This window comes from Chiloscyllium plagiosum, unplaced genomic scaffold (genome assembly GCF_037043375.1).
Source record: "Chiloscyllium plagiosum isolate Xiang-an unplaced genomic scaffold, Cpla_swu_hap1 HiC_scaffold_3, whole genome shotgun sequence".
In the NCBI taxonomy this organism is placed as follows: Eukaryota; Metazoa; Chordata; class Chondrichthyes; order Orectolobiformes; family Hemiscylliidae; genus Chiloscyllium; species Chiloscyllium plagiosum.
Genome location: NW_028270141.1, coordinates 91,001,210 through 91,017,006, shown reverse-complemented (window position 1 = coordinate 91,017,006; position 15,797 = coordinate 91,001,210). Strand labels below are relative to the sequence as shown.

At 44.1% G+C, this 15,797-nt stretch overlaps 1 protein-coding gene across 1 annotated transcript in view; it reads right to left on the bottom strand.

The window, feature by feature from the left end:
- Positions 1–15,797, bottom strand: part of LOC122546605 (4-galactosyl-N-acetylglucosaminide 3-alpha-L-fucosyltransferase 9-like) — a 133,417-nt gene that overhangs the window by 10,009 nt on the left and 107,611 nt on the right. Inside the window, exon 2 of the mRNA XM_043685287.2 lies at positions 2,454–3,918. Within this exon, the coding sequence (XP_043541222.1) occupies positions 2,834–3,910 (1,077 nt within the window). The 5' untranslated portion in view covers positions 3,911–3,918 and the 3' untranslated portion in view covers positions 2,454–2,833. The remainder of the gene's footprint in view (positions 1–2,453; positions 3,919–15,797) is intronic.

Here is a 15,797-nt window from a genome sequence, read left to right as displayed (position 1 = left end):
ACCTAACCTGCACATCTTTGGATTGTGGGAGGAAACAGAAGCACCGAGAGGAAACCCACGCAGACACAGGGAGAATGTGCAAACTCCACACAGACAGTCACCCGAGGCTGGAATCGAACCTGGGATCTGGTGCTGTGAGACAGCAGGGCTAACCACTGAGCCACTGTGCCACCCTTAATTGGCCATTTTGTGCATTAACCAACGACTTTCAAAGATGGATTTGGGAATCGATCTACCCCCGGTGTGACTCCCACCTTGTGTCAAGGAACATAAAATTCAACCCTTTGGGTCAGTTGATTATTGAACCCGGTAAGGAATTAAAGTGCAAGGACACTGTGTGAACCACTAGCCCTCATTTGAAGGAAGCATTTTACATGCATCTGCAACTGCTCCCCTTACAGCCCAAGTTTAAGCCCAAGCCAGTAAACGATAGCATCTCCAGGTTGAGAAGTAGAATAAAGGCATTTTTTTTGTTGAAGAAAACTCATACGCCTTCATAGATTCTTTTAATTGACAAGATAAATGAAGAAGAAAGATATTAGACGAAGAGGAATAGCCTAAACCGTGATGGAAGGGCCAGCTTTTAAGGTATGTTTTGATGAAATTCCAGAAGGAACATCAGTAAAACAGGTGAATGAGATACGGTAGTTCAATTCCACTATGACTAGAATGTTAATTTTAAAATATTGCTGCTTTTTCAATGATGCCAGGACAGATATGAAAAATGATCCAATGGATAGTCTTTTGCATTTTAGGTTTGACCTGGACGTCAAATCAAATAGAAATCTTAACGTCTCACTCAGTCACCTTGACTGACCAATTATTGACCAGAAGGCAAGCTCACCATCCAAATGAGGATGGTGGGTGCACTCTAGAAGCTGGAGTATCAGAAGGAGTCTCTCTAACAAGGAGAGTATTGCTGCCTCACTGATGCAGAAAATGGTGTGTCTCCTTTATGAGGCCTCTACTCAGTAACTTCCAAAACAGGAAATTTACAAATGGCCACAGCTGTTGAAATCACATTTGTGAAGAGGAGTCCCTGAAATATTTCTGTCTGCATTTTTGCTCCCATACCAGTGCAAACATTTCTCTTAATAAAGACGACACATAGTTCAGGAAAAGGAGGGGAGCCCAGAATGGATCCTGTCTACCTCCTTGAGGTGACACTACAATAATGGATAAAGAAATCATACGTGTCATTTTCATCACTGATCCCAAATAACGGGCAGTTTAGAATAGGACAATCATTTGTTTTCTTCAAATAGTTGCTTTTTTCTACCTTATATAAATGCAAGCCCAACCCAGATATTATGCGTTATAAAAGAAAGCTAACGTTGCATTCTGAATCTAACAACAAAATAATAAATTGTAGGCTAATAAATAATTAACATCAGTGATAGCGATTTATTCAGCATGTGTTCAGAACCACTGATTGAGATTGCAATAAGACGTCCGAGTCTTGACTGTGGAGACAGAAACACACAGCACAGAGGGCCACTTATTGCCACATTAAGCTTAATTTTAATTATCAGACAGGAAAATGACAATGTGGCTGATTGATACATCGCGAGAGGCAGCAGACAATTTGGATGGTCAATCTTATCAGCATGCAGTTTTGCCCGGAGACGATAGGTAATTGCTGCCCTCCCACTGAATCTGGGTGTTGGTAGGGTCTCACTGAGGATGCTGTGCTATGGTACACAGCACGTGGGGGGGGGGTGGGGGGAGGGGTGGGAATTGTGTGGGCAGATTTGCTCCAAATGTTCTTTATGGGGTCAGAAGTGAGTTCCTGCTTTGTTAGCCCATACAGTAAATGAGAAAAGGCTTGTTGCTGACTCTCTGCTGACCCTGCACGTGATTGCCAACAGATTTTGACAGATACTGCAGTGGCCTCAAGTTAAAATGACAGTTTGCATGACATCATCAAAGCCTGATACTTGGAAATTTCAAACTCCAGTCAGCCATATTGGGGTTGTTAATAAATTATAAGGTTCTAGCCCCTTCTAATGATACCTCAGCAGTGGATTTCTGCTGATTGTCTGCTGCCTCTCTAATGATACTCGGAAATTTCAAACTCCAGTCAGCCATATTGGGGTTGTTAATAAATTATAAGGTTCTAGCCCCTTCTAATGATACCCCTTGTGCTGGCAAATGTTACGTTTGAGACTACTGCATCTGCTGGTTATTTTGTTAGGAAGATAGGATTTGAAGTGCGTGGAATAAGTGGTTAAACAAAAGTTTCCATTTCAACCATTGGTTGAATTTTACTGCCAGTCAAATTGGATTGCTATTACTGTGTATAGAGCTGGTCCCCCACGTTAGCTCATCAAATTTTTATAAAATATTAATTACAACAGCAAGGTAAGATTAATTCAGTACTAAACAAAGTAATGCTGCCTTACTTAAAACAGATTAATATTTACAAAACTATAAATGATTTAAAGTTCTTTAACCTGTAATGAAAGTTGAATGATATTTTTCCAGTTAGAGTATCAGATGCGTCGTTCAGGATAGTTTGTCCATAATTTTCAATAAAGATTGTTTTATTTCTAACATTTTATTACAAGTGCCATGGCAAGGCAATGTCAAGTTTCTTTAAACCAAAACAATTTGAATAGCAATTTCAATTTCCAATGGAAGCGAATTTCAGATGAGAATATGATGTTCAGAAATCCACTGCTGAGGTGTCAAAGGCATGAAGACTAGATAAGATGGTAGAGATGTATTTTTTTGGTCAAACAAAAGTATTAATCAAAAAACATTTTTTGGAGAAACATGTCTATGAACTTCCATATTGCTGATGATAACAGTAATCAGAGGCATGTTTTCAAATTCAGTCCCAAAACCAGTTTTCCAAACTAGAACATGATCGATATTCTTGATGTCGTTTTATATTCTCACACACGTTACACGCATGTTCATCCCAGAAACGAGTCATCCGCACTGTGTAATACTTTCTCCATTTGAAATAGTTCATGTACAAGTCCTCATTATCATTCAACATGTTCAGGTAAGCTGCAAGTTCCTGAGCTGATTTGAAATCATCCACATGAATGAAGGAATCGGCTGGAATGTAATTTTCATAGTTTTTTCTCGATGGCCCCAAGACCACAGGAACAGTGCCAGCAAGCAAGGCGTTGTAGAGCTTTTCAGTTATGTAATCCTCATGTATTGAGTTTTCAAAGGAAAGATAGAACTTACATTTAGATATTGTAGGGATCAACTTTTCATTGCTCAGGCGATCCCCAAAGGCTTGCCCATATGTGTTGATTTCAATATATTTGTAGAGTTCATTATAATACTTCACTCTGGCATGGTTAGAGTTCCAGTTGCTTACAACCCAACATACAAGATTGCTTTTACTGGGCAATTCAAAATCTATTGGGACTTTGCTCATTGTTAGACACCCATAAGGCACCTGGATATCTGAATCCCGCCGATATGTCAAAGTCAGGTTGAAGAGTTGGTCGAGTCCTATCCTTTTTGGAGCATGCGTGGGTGACTCCAGATTCATCCAAACCCATTTCTGAAACCTTGGCCGAGGTTGTGTGGGCAAATTGGACAAGTCCCCAGTTATGTCTCTGTGATGGAAAAGGACAGCGTGCGACTTGTTAAAGAGGCTCCTATTCACAGTCAAGTGACAGTCATGGATGTTAAACTCCGATTTACAAGAATCGAGCTCAAATGTCTGACCGAAAGGCCAAAGCCAAATCAGCACAATAGTTTTATTCTCCTCAGCACCTGTCCCAAAAATACTCTTCACGCCTGGTGCTGATGTGGCAAATTCCAGTGGAGCATAAATCCAGGTATTGGATGGTTTTACATACAGCAATGCAGCTAAAAAACAGCCCAAAATAATGATGGACAATAACAGGAAACGGAAAATCCCTTTGTTGGATACTGATGTCATAATGTCTCCTGTAAAGTAAAAAAAAGACTATTAGGATTCTGGGAGTGTAGCACTTCCTTCATTTAAACTGCATTAGGATTTAAGCACAGACTCCCAAATGTGAAGAGGCATATTCATACCAAAGTTACAAGAGATAAGATAAAGGAAGTGGCAGAGGAACAATGTTAAAGTAAGCATTAAACAACGAAAATTAAATGTACTAGCAGCATGAAGAAAACAGTGCAAGAGCATAACTGTGTATGGACAACAAAGAATATAATAAATATTGTTAAAATTAGAATATATTCAAGAATGGAAGGAAGGAAGGATTTGTATTTACAATGCACATTACCAGATTTACAGGTCTGAATTTAATACAGGGGACTTGCTAGCTGGCCGGGCAGTGGCAGGCTTTCCCAGGATCAAGGACCCTAGCAGCATTGATCTGCTCCCCCAACCTATCCCAAGACGTTTGACGAACCAGATGCCAGAAGCTATGCTTGCTTGGTACTGAAACTGAAGTCAATGACTGTTGCCAATAATTCACCCACCCAAAACCCAGGGTTACCAAGGGACCCAGTCCACTGGTGACTGATGGCCAGCGGGGAATTGCAGGTTAGAGGACATGGGGGGGAATGAGATCAGCAGAAAAGGCAGGGAACTAGCAGTTAGAGAGGGTCCCCCTATGTTGTGGTGCCAGCTCCTTCAATCAGACCCTAGGTGCCTGACAATGAGCGATTCCCCCCTACTGCCCATGAGGCTTGTCAATAAACTTACTTCCTTCTCTTTTTCTCTCTGCCTTCACTCCACCTCAAAATTAAGACTTTCAGACCAAAGTATGATACAGCTTAATGGACAGGTTGTCACCATTTGGATTGACTGGTTACAGGCTTCTGGATCAATGGTGCTGGAAGAGCACAGCAGTTCAGGCAGCTGAAGCTCCTCGGATGCTGCCTGAAATGCTGTGCTCTTCCAGCACCATTGATCCAGAATCTGGTTTCCAGCATCTGCAGTCATTGTTTTTACCTGGTTACAGGCTTCTCACATTCATTAATGTCAACATTGTCACATTTCAAGGGGACTTTCAGAGTATCTTAGAACTATTTGTTTTTCATCTTCCCCTGGAGTTTGAAAGTTGAGAAAACTGGACCTGATGGAGGAGATACTTCTAGTCATCCAGATACCGTGTATGGTCCATCACAGTTTGTTTGCAGGAGTTTTATCTGCATACTGTAGAGTTGGCTTCAAGAAGGACACCAGCATTCATTCAGTGATCCTTCATTGGATCTGGAGATTATGGCAAAAGGACTGCTGGTGGAGTTTCTCCAGTGTCCCTCCTGGCCAGGGCATTATTCACTCCTTTGTCTGTTCAACTGTTCTTCTCTCTCTTTAGGCTCTATTCCCACCTATCGTTACTCCTTAGTCCCTCTCTGCACTCCATCTTCTGCATATAAACCAACATTTTCCTAGCTACCATCAGTTATGAGGAAGGGCCATTTAACCGGAAATGTTAACTCTGTTTTCTCTCCAAAGATGCTGCCAGACCTGCTGAGCTTTTCCAGCAATTTCGAATTTTGGTTTCTCATGCTCTTCTGTGTTCTTGATAAACCAGGAATCACTGCAGAACAGGAATGAGGTGTTGCCAATTGCTCTGTACACTTGGACTTTTGTTGACTTGCTGTGGTATTCATTATCAAATACTCCCTGGTTTAGTTTCATAAGATAATGGTTCTGAAATGTTCAATGTTAGAAACAACATTAAGCTATACCCTATCTGAAAATGCCAAAAGAACTTAGGTGAGAAAAGGCAGAACATTTCATCAAGTAATAACCTACATGGCATGTCTTTCAATAATGTTAGCAACAAAATCTAACTTACTACTGCAAGTTGCAGCTGCTTGTTATCATCTTGTAAACTACATTTAAACTCTTTAAACAAAGAGCCTCTTCTCATGAAGACTCATTGGTAATTTCCTTTGCTACTAGAAACAGCAGTCACTTCAAACATAAGCTGGCAGTAAGTTAGTGAGTTTTGAGAAGATTTGTAGCTCAGGTTGAGGTTCTGGATGTAGGTTGCTCACTGAGCTGGAAGGTTCATTTTCAGACATTTTGTCACCATACTAGGTAACATCTTCAGTGAGCCCCCGGATGAAGCACTGCTGATGATTCCTGCTTTCTATTTATATGTTTAAATATATAAAAACATACAAATAGAAAGCAGGAATCATCAGCAATGCTTCATTTGGAGGCTCACTGAAGATGTTACCTAGTATGGTGATGAAACATCTGAAAATGAACCTTTCAGCTCAGCGAACAAACCTACATCCTGGCAGTAAGTGCCATCACTGCACATACAGCATGGGAATAGTGGTGGGCATTGTTGCTGAATACCACTCAGTCTCAGTGGTAAGATTTCCATTGGACCCAACGGCAGAGAATTCCACATTTATCCAATTACACTGCACCTACCATGTTGGCTCACTCAACTTGTCCAAATCATCCGGCAACATCTTTGCATCCTCCTCACAGTTCACCTTCCCACTCAGCTTTGTGTGATCTGCAAATCTTGAGATATTACATTTAGTTCCCTCACCTGAATCATATATATTGTGAATAACTGAAGTGCAAGCACTGATCCCCGTAGTACTCCAACAATCATTGCCAGATCCTCAGTAAAAGACCTGTTTATTTCTACTCTTTATTTCCTGTTTATCAGCCAATTCTCTATCCCTGTCAATAATATACTACTCTCAATCTCATGAGCTTTAATTTTACACATTAATCTCCTACGTGAGATTTAACAAGCTTTTTGACACCTTATCAAGACATAAAAGACATAACAATTCAGCATTCCGCGAATTTCTGGAGAAGTTTAAGAATGGTCTTCACAAATTAGTTGAAAACGTGATTTGGAGATGCCGGTGTTGGGCGGGGGTGTGCAACGTTAAAAATCACACAACACCAGGTTATAGTCCAACAGTTTTACTTGGAAGCACTAGTTTTTGGAGCACTGCTCCTTCATCATGTGGTTGTGGAATATACAGTTGTAAGACACAGAATTTATGGCTTAAAAATGTGTTGCTGGAAAAGCGCCACAGGTCAGGCAGCATCAAAGGAACAGGAGAATTGACTTTTCGGACATAAGCCCTTCTTCAGGAATGAGGAGGGTGTGCCAAGCAGGCTAAGATAAAAGGTAGGAAGGAGAGACTTGGGGGAAGGGCGTTGGGAATACGATAGGTGGAAGGAGGTTAAGGTGAGGGTGATAGGCCAGAGAGGGGGTGGGGGCAGAGAGGTCGGGAAGAAGATTGCAGGTCAAGAAGGCGGTGCTGAGTCTGAGGGTTAGGACTGAGAAAAGGTGGGGGGAGGGGAAATGAGTAAGCTGGAGAAATCTGCATTCATCCCTTGTGGTTGGAGGGTTCCTAGGCGGAAGATGAGGCACTCTTCCTCCAGGCGTCGTGTTGCCATGTTCTGACGATGGAGGAGGCCAAGAACCTGCATGTCCTTGGCGGAGTGGGAGGGGGAGTTAAAGTGTTCAGCCACAGGATGGTTGGGTTAGTTGGTGCGTGTGTCCCAGAGGTGTTCTCTGAAACGTTCTGCAAGTAGGCGGCCTGTCTCCCCAATGTATAGGAGGCCACATGGGGTGCAGCGGATGCAGTAAATGATGTGTGTGGAGGTGCAGGTGAATTTCTGATGGATATAGAAGGATCCCTTGGGGCCTTGGAGGAAAGTGGGGGGGGGGAAGTGTGGGCGCAAATTTTGCATTTCTTGCGGTTGCAGGGGAAGGTGCCGGGAGTGGAGGTTGGGTTGGTGGGGGGTGTGGACCTGACGAGGGAGTCGCGGAGGGAGTGGTCTTTCCGGAATGCTAATGGGGTGGGGAGTGAAATATATCCTTGGTGATGGGGTCTGTTTGGAGGTGGCGGAAATGACGAAGAATGATACGATGTATCTGGAGGTTGGTGGGGTGGTAGGTGAGGACCAGTGGGGTTCTGTCCTGGTGGTGATTGGAGGGGCGGGGTTCAAGGGCGGAGGAGCGGGAAGTGGAGGAGATGTGGTGGAGAGCATCGTCGATCACGTCTGAGGGGAAATTGCGGTCTTTGAAGAAGGAGGCCATCTGGGTTGTTCGGTATTGGAATTGGTCCTCCTGGGAACAGATGCGGCGAATTTATGGCAAAAGTTTACAGTGTGATGTAACTGAAATTATACATTGAAAGATACCTTGATTGTTTGTTAAGTCTCTCAAGTGTTAGAATGGCCATGTTAGCTTCACTTCTTTCATATGTAAATCTCAAAACATTTTTTCAAAGTTACATTCTCAGGTTAACTTCAACAATTGGTGTCAGCCCAGATAATGTATTGAAGGTGTTAGCCCCCGTGTGCTGTTGCCTATGCAATAATGTTTAAACTGATTCTACTCTAAAATAATGAATGAATAGAATTTTACATGGATTCATGCAGTTTTTGAGCAAAGTACAATGTAACTCGGCAAGTACAAATTAACCCTACAAACGTAAATGTGTATGTGTGCACGTGGGTTTGTGTGTGTGTGGGGTGGGGGGTTGTGAGTGTCTGTGAGAAAGAGTGTCGATGTGTCTGTGTGAGTGTAAAGGGGTCTAAGTCTGTGAGAGGGTGCATGTGTGAGTGTGGGAGAGTATGTGTCTGTAGACGTGTGTGTGAGAGTCTTTGCGTGTATCTGTGCATAGGAATGTCTGTGTGTGTTGGTGTGTGTGTATAGGAGTGCCTCTGTGTGTATATAGTGCAATGGTGGTCATCTGTAATGTGATATGAACTCAAGCTCCCAGTTGAGGCCCTCCCTATGGGTACCGAACTTGGCTATCAGCCTCTGCTCGACCACTTTTCGCTGCTACCTGTCCCGAAGTCTGCCTTAGAGGGTGGTCACCTGAAGGTCCAAGGTCAAATGTCCTGGACCGCTGAAGTGTTCCCCAACTGAGAGGGAACCCTCCTGTCTGTTGATTGTTGTGCAGTGCCAATTCATTCATTGCCGTAGCCTCTGCTCGGTTTCCCCAATGTATCATGCCTCAGGGCATCCTTGCCTGTAGCGTATGAGATAGACAATGTTGGCTGAGTCACATGAGTACCTGCCACGTATATGGTAGGAGGTGTCCCCATGTGTAATGGTGGAATCCATGTCCACACTCTGACACGTCTTGCAGCACCTACCGTGACAGGGTTATACGGAGATGTCCAGAAAGCCGGGCAGTTTGCTACGAACAATGATCTGTTTGAGGTTTGGTGGTTGTTTAAAGGTGAGCAGTGGAGGTGTGGGGAAGGTCTTGGTGAGGTGCTCATCCTCATTGATAATGTGTTGCAGGTCACAAAGAACATGGCGTAGTTTTTCAGCTCCTGGGAAGTACTGGACAATGAAGGGTACCCTGTCAGTTGTAGCCGTTATGAGTCCTAGGGGTCGCAGTATGTTGATGAAGTTGCGCGGGTATCCGTTTTTGGCGAATACCTTGTATAGGTGTTCCTCTTCTTCTTTTTGCAGTTCTGGTGTACTGCAGTGTGTTGTGGCCCTTAGATGCCTAAGAGAAAGACCACGGAACGAGGACATACCACAACCAAAAGGACTAGCCACACTACCATACATCAGGAGCATCTCAGAACTGACAGCCAGACTACTGCGACCCCTAGGACTCATAACGGCACACAAACCAACAGCCACGCTCAGACAACTCACCAGAACGAAGGACCCGATACCCAACATGAGCAAAACTAATGTAGTGTACAAAATACTATGCAAGGACTGCACAAAACACTATATAGGACAAACAGGAAGACAGCTAACAATCCGCATACATGAACATCAACCAGCCACGAAACGACATGACCAGCTATCCTTAGTAGCCACACACGCAGACAACAAGCAACATGAATTCGACTGGGACAACACTACCATTATAGGGCAAGCCAGACAGAGAACAGCCAGGGAATTCCTAGAGGCATGGAATTCATCCACAAACTCCATCAACAAACACATCGACCTGGACCCAATATACCAACCACTACAGCGGACAGCTGAAACTGACAACCGGAAGCGGCAGGGACAGACCACTATAAACACCGGAAGAAACATCAAAGAAGCGCTTCGCAGGAGGCTCCCAAGCACTGATGATGTCGCCTAGCCAGGGGACGAAACGTTTGCAACAAAAACTTCCAGCTCGGCGAACAGAACCACAACAACGAGCACCCGAGCTACAAATCTTCGCACAAACTTTGATCACTGTGTAGTTTTATCAGTGACTCCTCGCCATCGGTCCAGAGGAAGAAAATGTCGTCAATGTACCTGTTGTATAACGTTGGCTGGAGATCCTGCGTAGAGAAGAAGTCTTGTTCAAATCTGTGCATGAAGATGTTGGCATACTGGGGTGCAAATGTAGTCCCCATGGCTGTTCCATGTGTCTGGATGAAGAACTGGTTGTCAAAGGTGATGATGTTGTGATCGAGGATAAAGCAGATGAAGATGAGTTGGAGGACGGTGCTCGGAGATTGGCTATTGTTAGTGTTGGGTACTGAGGCTGTTGCTGCAATGCGTCATTGTGGGGGTTGCTGGTGTAGAGTGCTGTAATGTCCATCATGACAAGGAATGTTCGCAGTTCGACTGCTTTGTGGGTGCTGAGTTTCTGTAAGAAATCTGTAGTGTCATGACAGAAGCTGGAGGTCCCCTGTACAATGGGTTTCAAGATGCCTTCGACATAGCCAGAGAGGTTCTCAAACAGGGTCCCATTGCCTGATACGATGGAACTTCCTGGTGTGTTGACTTTGTGTATCTTTGGAAGGCAGTACAAGTCACCTACACGAGAAGTACGTGGGATGTGGGCATGTAGTGAACTCTGAAGGACAGGATCCAAAGTCCTGATCAATGTGTTTAATTCACGAGTGTGTTCTTTGGTCAGATCAGCTGGTAGTTGCCTGTGGTGTTCCTGGTTGTTCAGCTGTCAGTCCACTTTCTTGCAGTAATTTGTTCTATTCTGAATGACGATGGCTTCTCCTTTATCTGCTGGTTTGATGACAATGTTGTGATTGGTTTTAAGAGCATGGATGGCGTTGCGTTGTGAACGGGTGGTGTTTTGCTCTACCTAGGAGCCATCGTCATTCAGAATAGAACAGGTTACTGCAAGGAAGTGTACTAACAACTGAACAACAAGGAACACTACAGGAACTACCGGCCGATCCGACCAAAGAACACAACCGTGAACTAAATACATTGATCAGGACTTTGGATCCAATCCTTCAGGGTTCCCGACATGCCCTCATCCCGTGTACTTCTCGTGTAGGTGACTTCTCCTGCCTTCTGAATATACACAAAGCCAACACACCAGGACGTCCCATCGTATCAGGCAATGGGACCCTGTGTGAGAACCTCTCTGGCTATGTTGAAGGCATCTTGAAACCCATTATAGAGAGGATCCCCAGCTTCTGTCGCGACACTACAGATTTCTTACAGAAATTCAGCACCCACAGACCAAACAAACCGGGAACATTCCACGTCACAATGGACGTTACAGCACTCTACACCAGCATCCCCCACAATAACGACATCGCAGCAACAACCTCAATACTCAATACCAACAACTACCAATCTCCGAGCACCATCCTACAACTCATCCACTTAATCCTCGATCACAACGTCTTCACCTTTGACAACCAGTTCTTCATCCAGATACATGGAACAGCCATGGGGACCAAATTTGCACCCCAAAATGCCAACATCTTCATGCACAGATTTGAACAAGACTTCTCCTCTACGCAGGATCTCCAACCAACATTATACACCAGGTACATTGACGACATTTTCTTCCTCTGGACCCGATGGCTAGGAGTCACTGATAAAACTACACAGTGATATCAACAAGTTTCATCCTACCATCAACTCACCATGGACTACTCTTGACTATCTGCCTCATTCTTGGACACATACATGTCCATTAAGTATGGGCGCGGCAGCATCTCACTTTACTACAAAGCCCATGGATATCCTCACAGTGCTACACTTCTCCAGCTCCCACCCAAAACATATTAAAACAGCCATCCTGTTAGAAAAAGTCCTACTCATACACCGGATCTGTTCAAATGAGGAGGAACGTGATGGGCACCTGGAAGTACTCAGGGATGCCCTCATAACAGCGAGGTATGATGCTCAACCCATCGACCGCCAGTTCCGACGTGCCTCAGCAAGGAACCGTAATTACCTCCTCAGGAGACAGACACGTGCTGCAACCGACAGGGTATCCTTCATTGTCCAGTACTTCCCAGGAGCTGAAAAACTACGTCATGTTCTTTGCAGCCTGCAACACATTATCAATGAGGAAGAGCACCTCATCAAGACCTTCCCCACACCTCCACTGCTCACCTTTAAACAACCACCAAACCTCAAGCAGATCATTGTTCGTAGCAAACTGCCCGGCTTTCAGGACAACTCCATACAACCCTGTCACGGTGGACATTGCAAGACATGTCAGAGTGTGGACATGGATTCCACCACTACGCGTGGGGACACCTCCCACCACGTACGTGGCAGGTACTCATGCAACTTAGCCAATGTTGTCATACGCTACAGGCAAGGATGCCCTGAGGCATGGTACATTGGTGAAACTGAGCAGAGACTACAGCAACGGATGAATGGGCTCCGCACAACAATCAACAGACAGGAGTGTTCCCTCCCAGTTGGGGAACACTTCAGCGGTCCAGGACATTTGACCTCGGACCTTTGGGTGACCATCCTCCAAGGCGGACTTCGGGACAGGCAGCAGCAAAAAGTGGCCGAGCAGAGGCTGATAGCTAATTTTGGTATCCATAGGGATGGCCTCAACCTGGACCTTGGGTTCATGTCACACTACAGGTGACCATCATTGCACAATACACGCACACAATCCCATATGCGCTCGCGCGCGCACACACACACGTTTGTGAATTTGTACTTGCAGAGTTACATTATACTTTGCTCAAAAACTGAATGAATCCATGTGAGATTCTGTTAATTCATTTTTTAGATTAGAATCAGTCCAAACATTGTGGCACAGACAGCAGCACACATGGGGCTAACACCTTCAACACATTATCTGGGCTGACACCAATTGTTGAAGTTAACCTGAGAATATAACTTTTAAAAAAAGTTTTGTGATTTATATATGAAAGAAATGAAACTAACATGGTCATTCTAACAGACGAGAGACTTAACAAACAATCAAGGCATTTTTCAATGTACATCACACTGTAAACTTTTGCAATAAATTCTGTCTTAAATTATGTACTCCACAACCACCTGATGAAGGAGCAGCACTCTGAAAACTAGTGCTTCCAATTAAACCTGTTGGACTATAACCTGGTGTTGTGTAGTTGAAAACAGTGACTATGAGGCTTTGAAATCAGAATTCATCAGAGCGAGAATTGTTGTTGGAAGTACTCATGGGTCTTTGTCAGATCTATTACAGTCTAAAGAAGATTTGACTTTGGAGAAAGCTATTCAGATTGTGCTGGAAGCAGAAAGCAGGAAGGATGCCCAAGACATTATGAGGAGAAGGATAACCTTATAACAGGAGAGCAACAGAATTGATTCAGCTTATAATGTACAAGAGCCTGAAAGATGTATGTGATAAGTCAGCACAAAAAGGAGACCAAAAGTAGAAACTTAATAGGCTTCAGCGACGTGGACTGTGGTGAGAATTGTGGCAGAATATTGCAACTAGTCCAGCAAGATATTATCTCACTCAATTCAGGGACAACTTGCTGCATCTTTTATGCATTTGTCAAGTGGTGAGGCTTGTTTCTCACTCAGCATCAGTGAGATAGATTCATAGAGATGTACAGCACGGAAACAGATCCTTCAGTCCAACCTGTCCATGCCGACCAGATACCCCAACCCAATCTAGTCCCACCTGCCAGCACCTGGCCCATATCCCTCCAAACCCTTCCTATTCATATACCCATCCAAATGCCTCTTAAATGTTGCAATTGTACCAGCCTCCACCACATCCTCTGGCAGCTCATTATATACACGTACCACCCTCTGCGTGAAAAAGTTGCACCTTAGGTCTCTTTTATATCTTTCCCCTCTCACCCTAAACCTATGCCCTCTAGTTCTGGACTCCCCGACCCCAGGGAAAAGATTTTGCCTATTTATCCTATCCATGCCCCTCATAATTTTGTAAACCTCTATAAGGTCACCCCTCAGCCTCTGACACTCCAGGGAAAACAGCCCCAGCCTGTTCAGCCTCTCCCTATAGCTCAAATCCTACAACTCTGGCAACATCCTTGTTAATTTTTTCTGAACCCTTTCAAGTTTCACAACATCTTTCCGATAGGAAGGAGACCAGAATTGCACGCAATATTCCAACAGTGGCCTAACCAATGTCCTGTACAGTCGCAACATGACCTCCCAACTCCTGTACTCAATACTCTGACCAATAAACGAAAGCATACCAAACGCCTTCTTCACTATCCTATCTACTTGCAACTCCACTTTCAAGGAGCTATGAACCTGCACTCCAGGTTCAGCAACACTCCCTAGGACCTTACCATTAAGTGTATAAGTCCTGCTAAGATTTGCTTTCCCAAAATGCAGCACATCGCATTTAGCTGAATTAAACTCCATCTGTTACTTCTCAGTCCATTGGCCTATTGTCCAGATCCTGTTGTAATCTGAGGTAACCCTCTTCGCTGTCCACTACACCTCCAATTTTGGTGTAATCTGCAAACTTACTAACTGTACCTCTTATGCTCGCATCCAAATCATTTATGTAAATGACAAAAAGTAGAGGACCCAGCACTGATCCTTGTGGCACTCCAGTGGTCACAGGCTTCCAGACTGAAAAACAACACTCCACCACCACCCTCTGTCTTCTACCTTTGAGAAATGGCTAGTTCTCCGTATATTCCATGAGATCTAACCTTGCTAACCAGTCTCCCATGGCGAACCTTATCGAACGCTTTACTGAAGTCCATATAGATCACATCTACTGCTCTGCCCTAATCAATCCTCTTTGTTACTTCTTCAAAAAACTCAATCAAGTTTGTGAGACATGATTTCCCATGCACAAAGCCATGTTGACTATTCCTAATCAGTCCTTGCCTTTCCAAATACATGTACATCCTGGCCCTCAGGATTCCCTCCACCAACTTGCCCACCACCGAGGTCAGGCTCACTGGAATATAGTTCCCTGGCTTGTCTTTACCACCCTTCTTAAATAGTGGTAGCACGTATGCCAACCTCCAGTCTTCCAGCACCTCACTTGTGACTATCGATGATACAAATATCTCAGCAAGAGGCCCAGCAATCACTTCTCTAGCTTCCCACAGAGTTCTTGGATACACCTGATCATGTCCTGGGGATTTATTCACTTTTACCCTTCAAGACATCCAGCACTTCCTCCTCTGTAATCTGGACATTTTGCAAGATGTCACCATCTATTTCCCTACAGTCTATATCTTCAATATCCTTTTCCACAGTAAATACTGATGCAAAATATTCATTTAGTATCTCCCCATTTTCTGTGGCCCCACACAAAGGCCACCTTGCTGATCTTTGAGGGGCCCTATTCTCTCCCTAGTTACCCTTTTGTCCTTAATATATTTGTAAAAACCCACTGGATTCTCCTTCATCCTGTTTGCCAAAGCTAATGCTAATTAAGGGGGAATATTACTTGTTAAATGCGAGTTAATGCTACAACGCACCTCATTAATATTCTCCTCTCTTACCATAAAGATGTCATGAATTCCTTGTGTGGAAGGCAGACAGGTACCTGGCAACTTCAGCTCACCACTGGCTTTGAGAAGCCTTCACGTTTCTCACAGGCAACATTTCAGAGCCCAAGCCACAGGCATCAGCTGCATTCACACCTCATACACAAACATTAGAATTGTACATTTATCAACCCCTCACAAACATCATGGC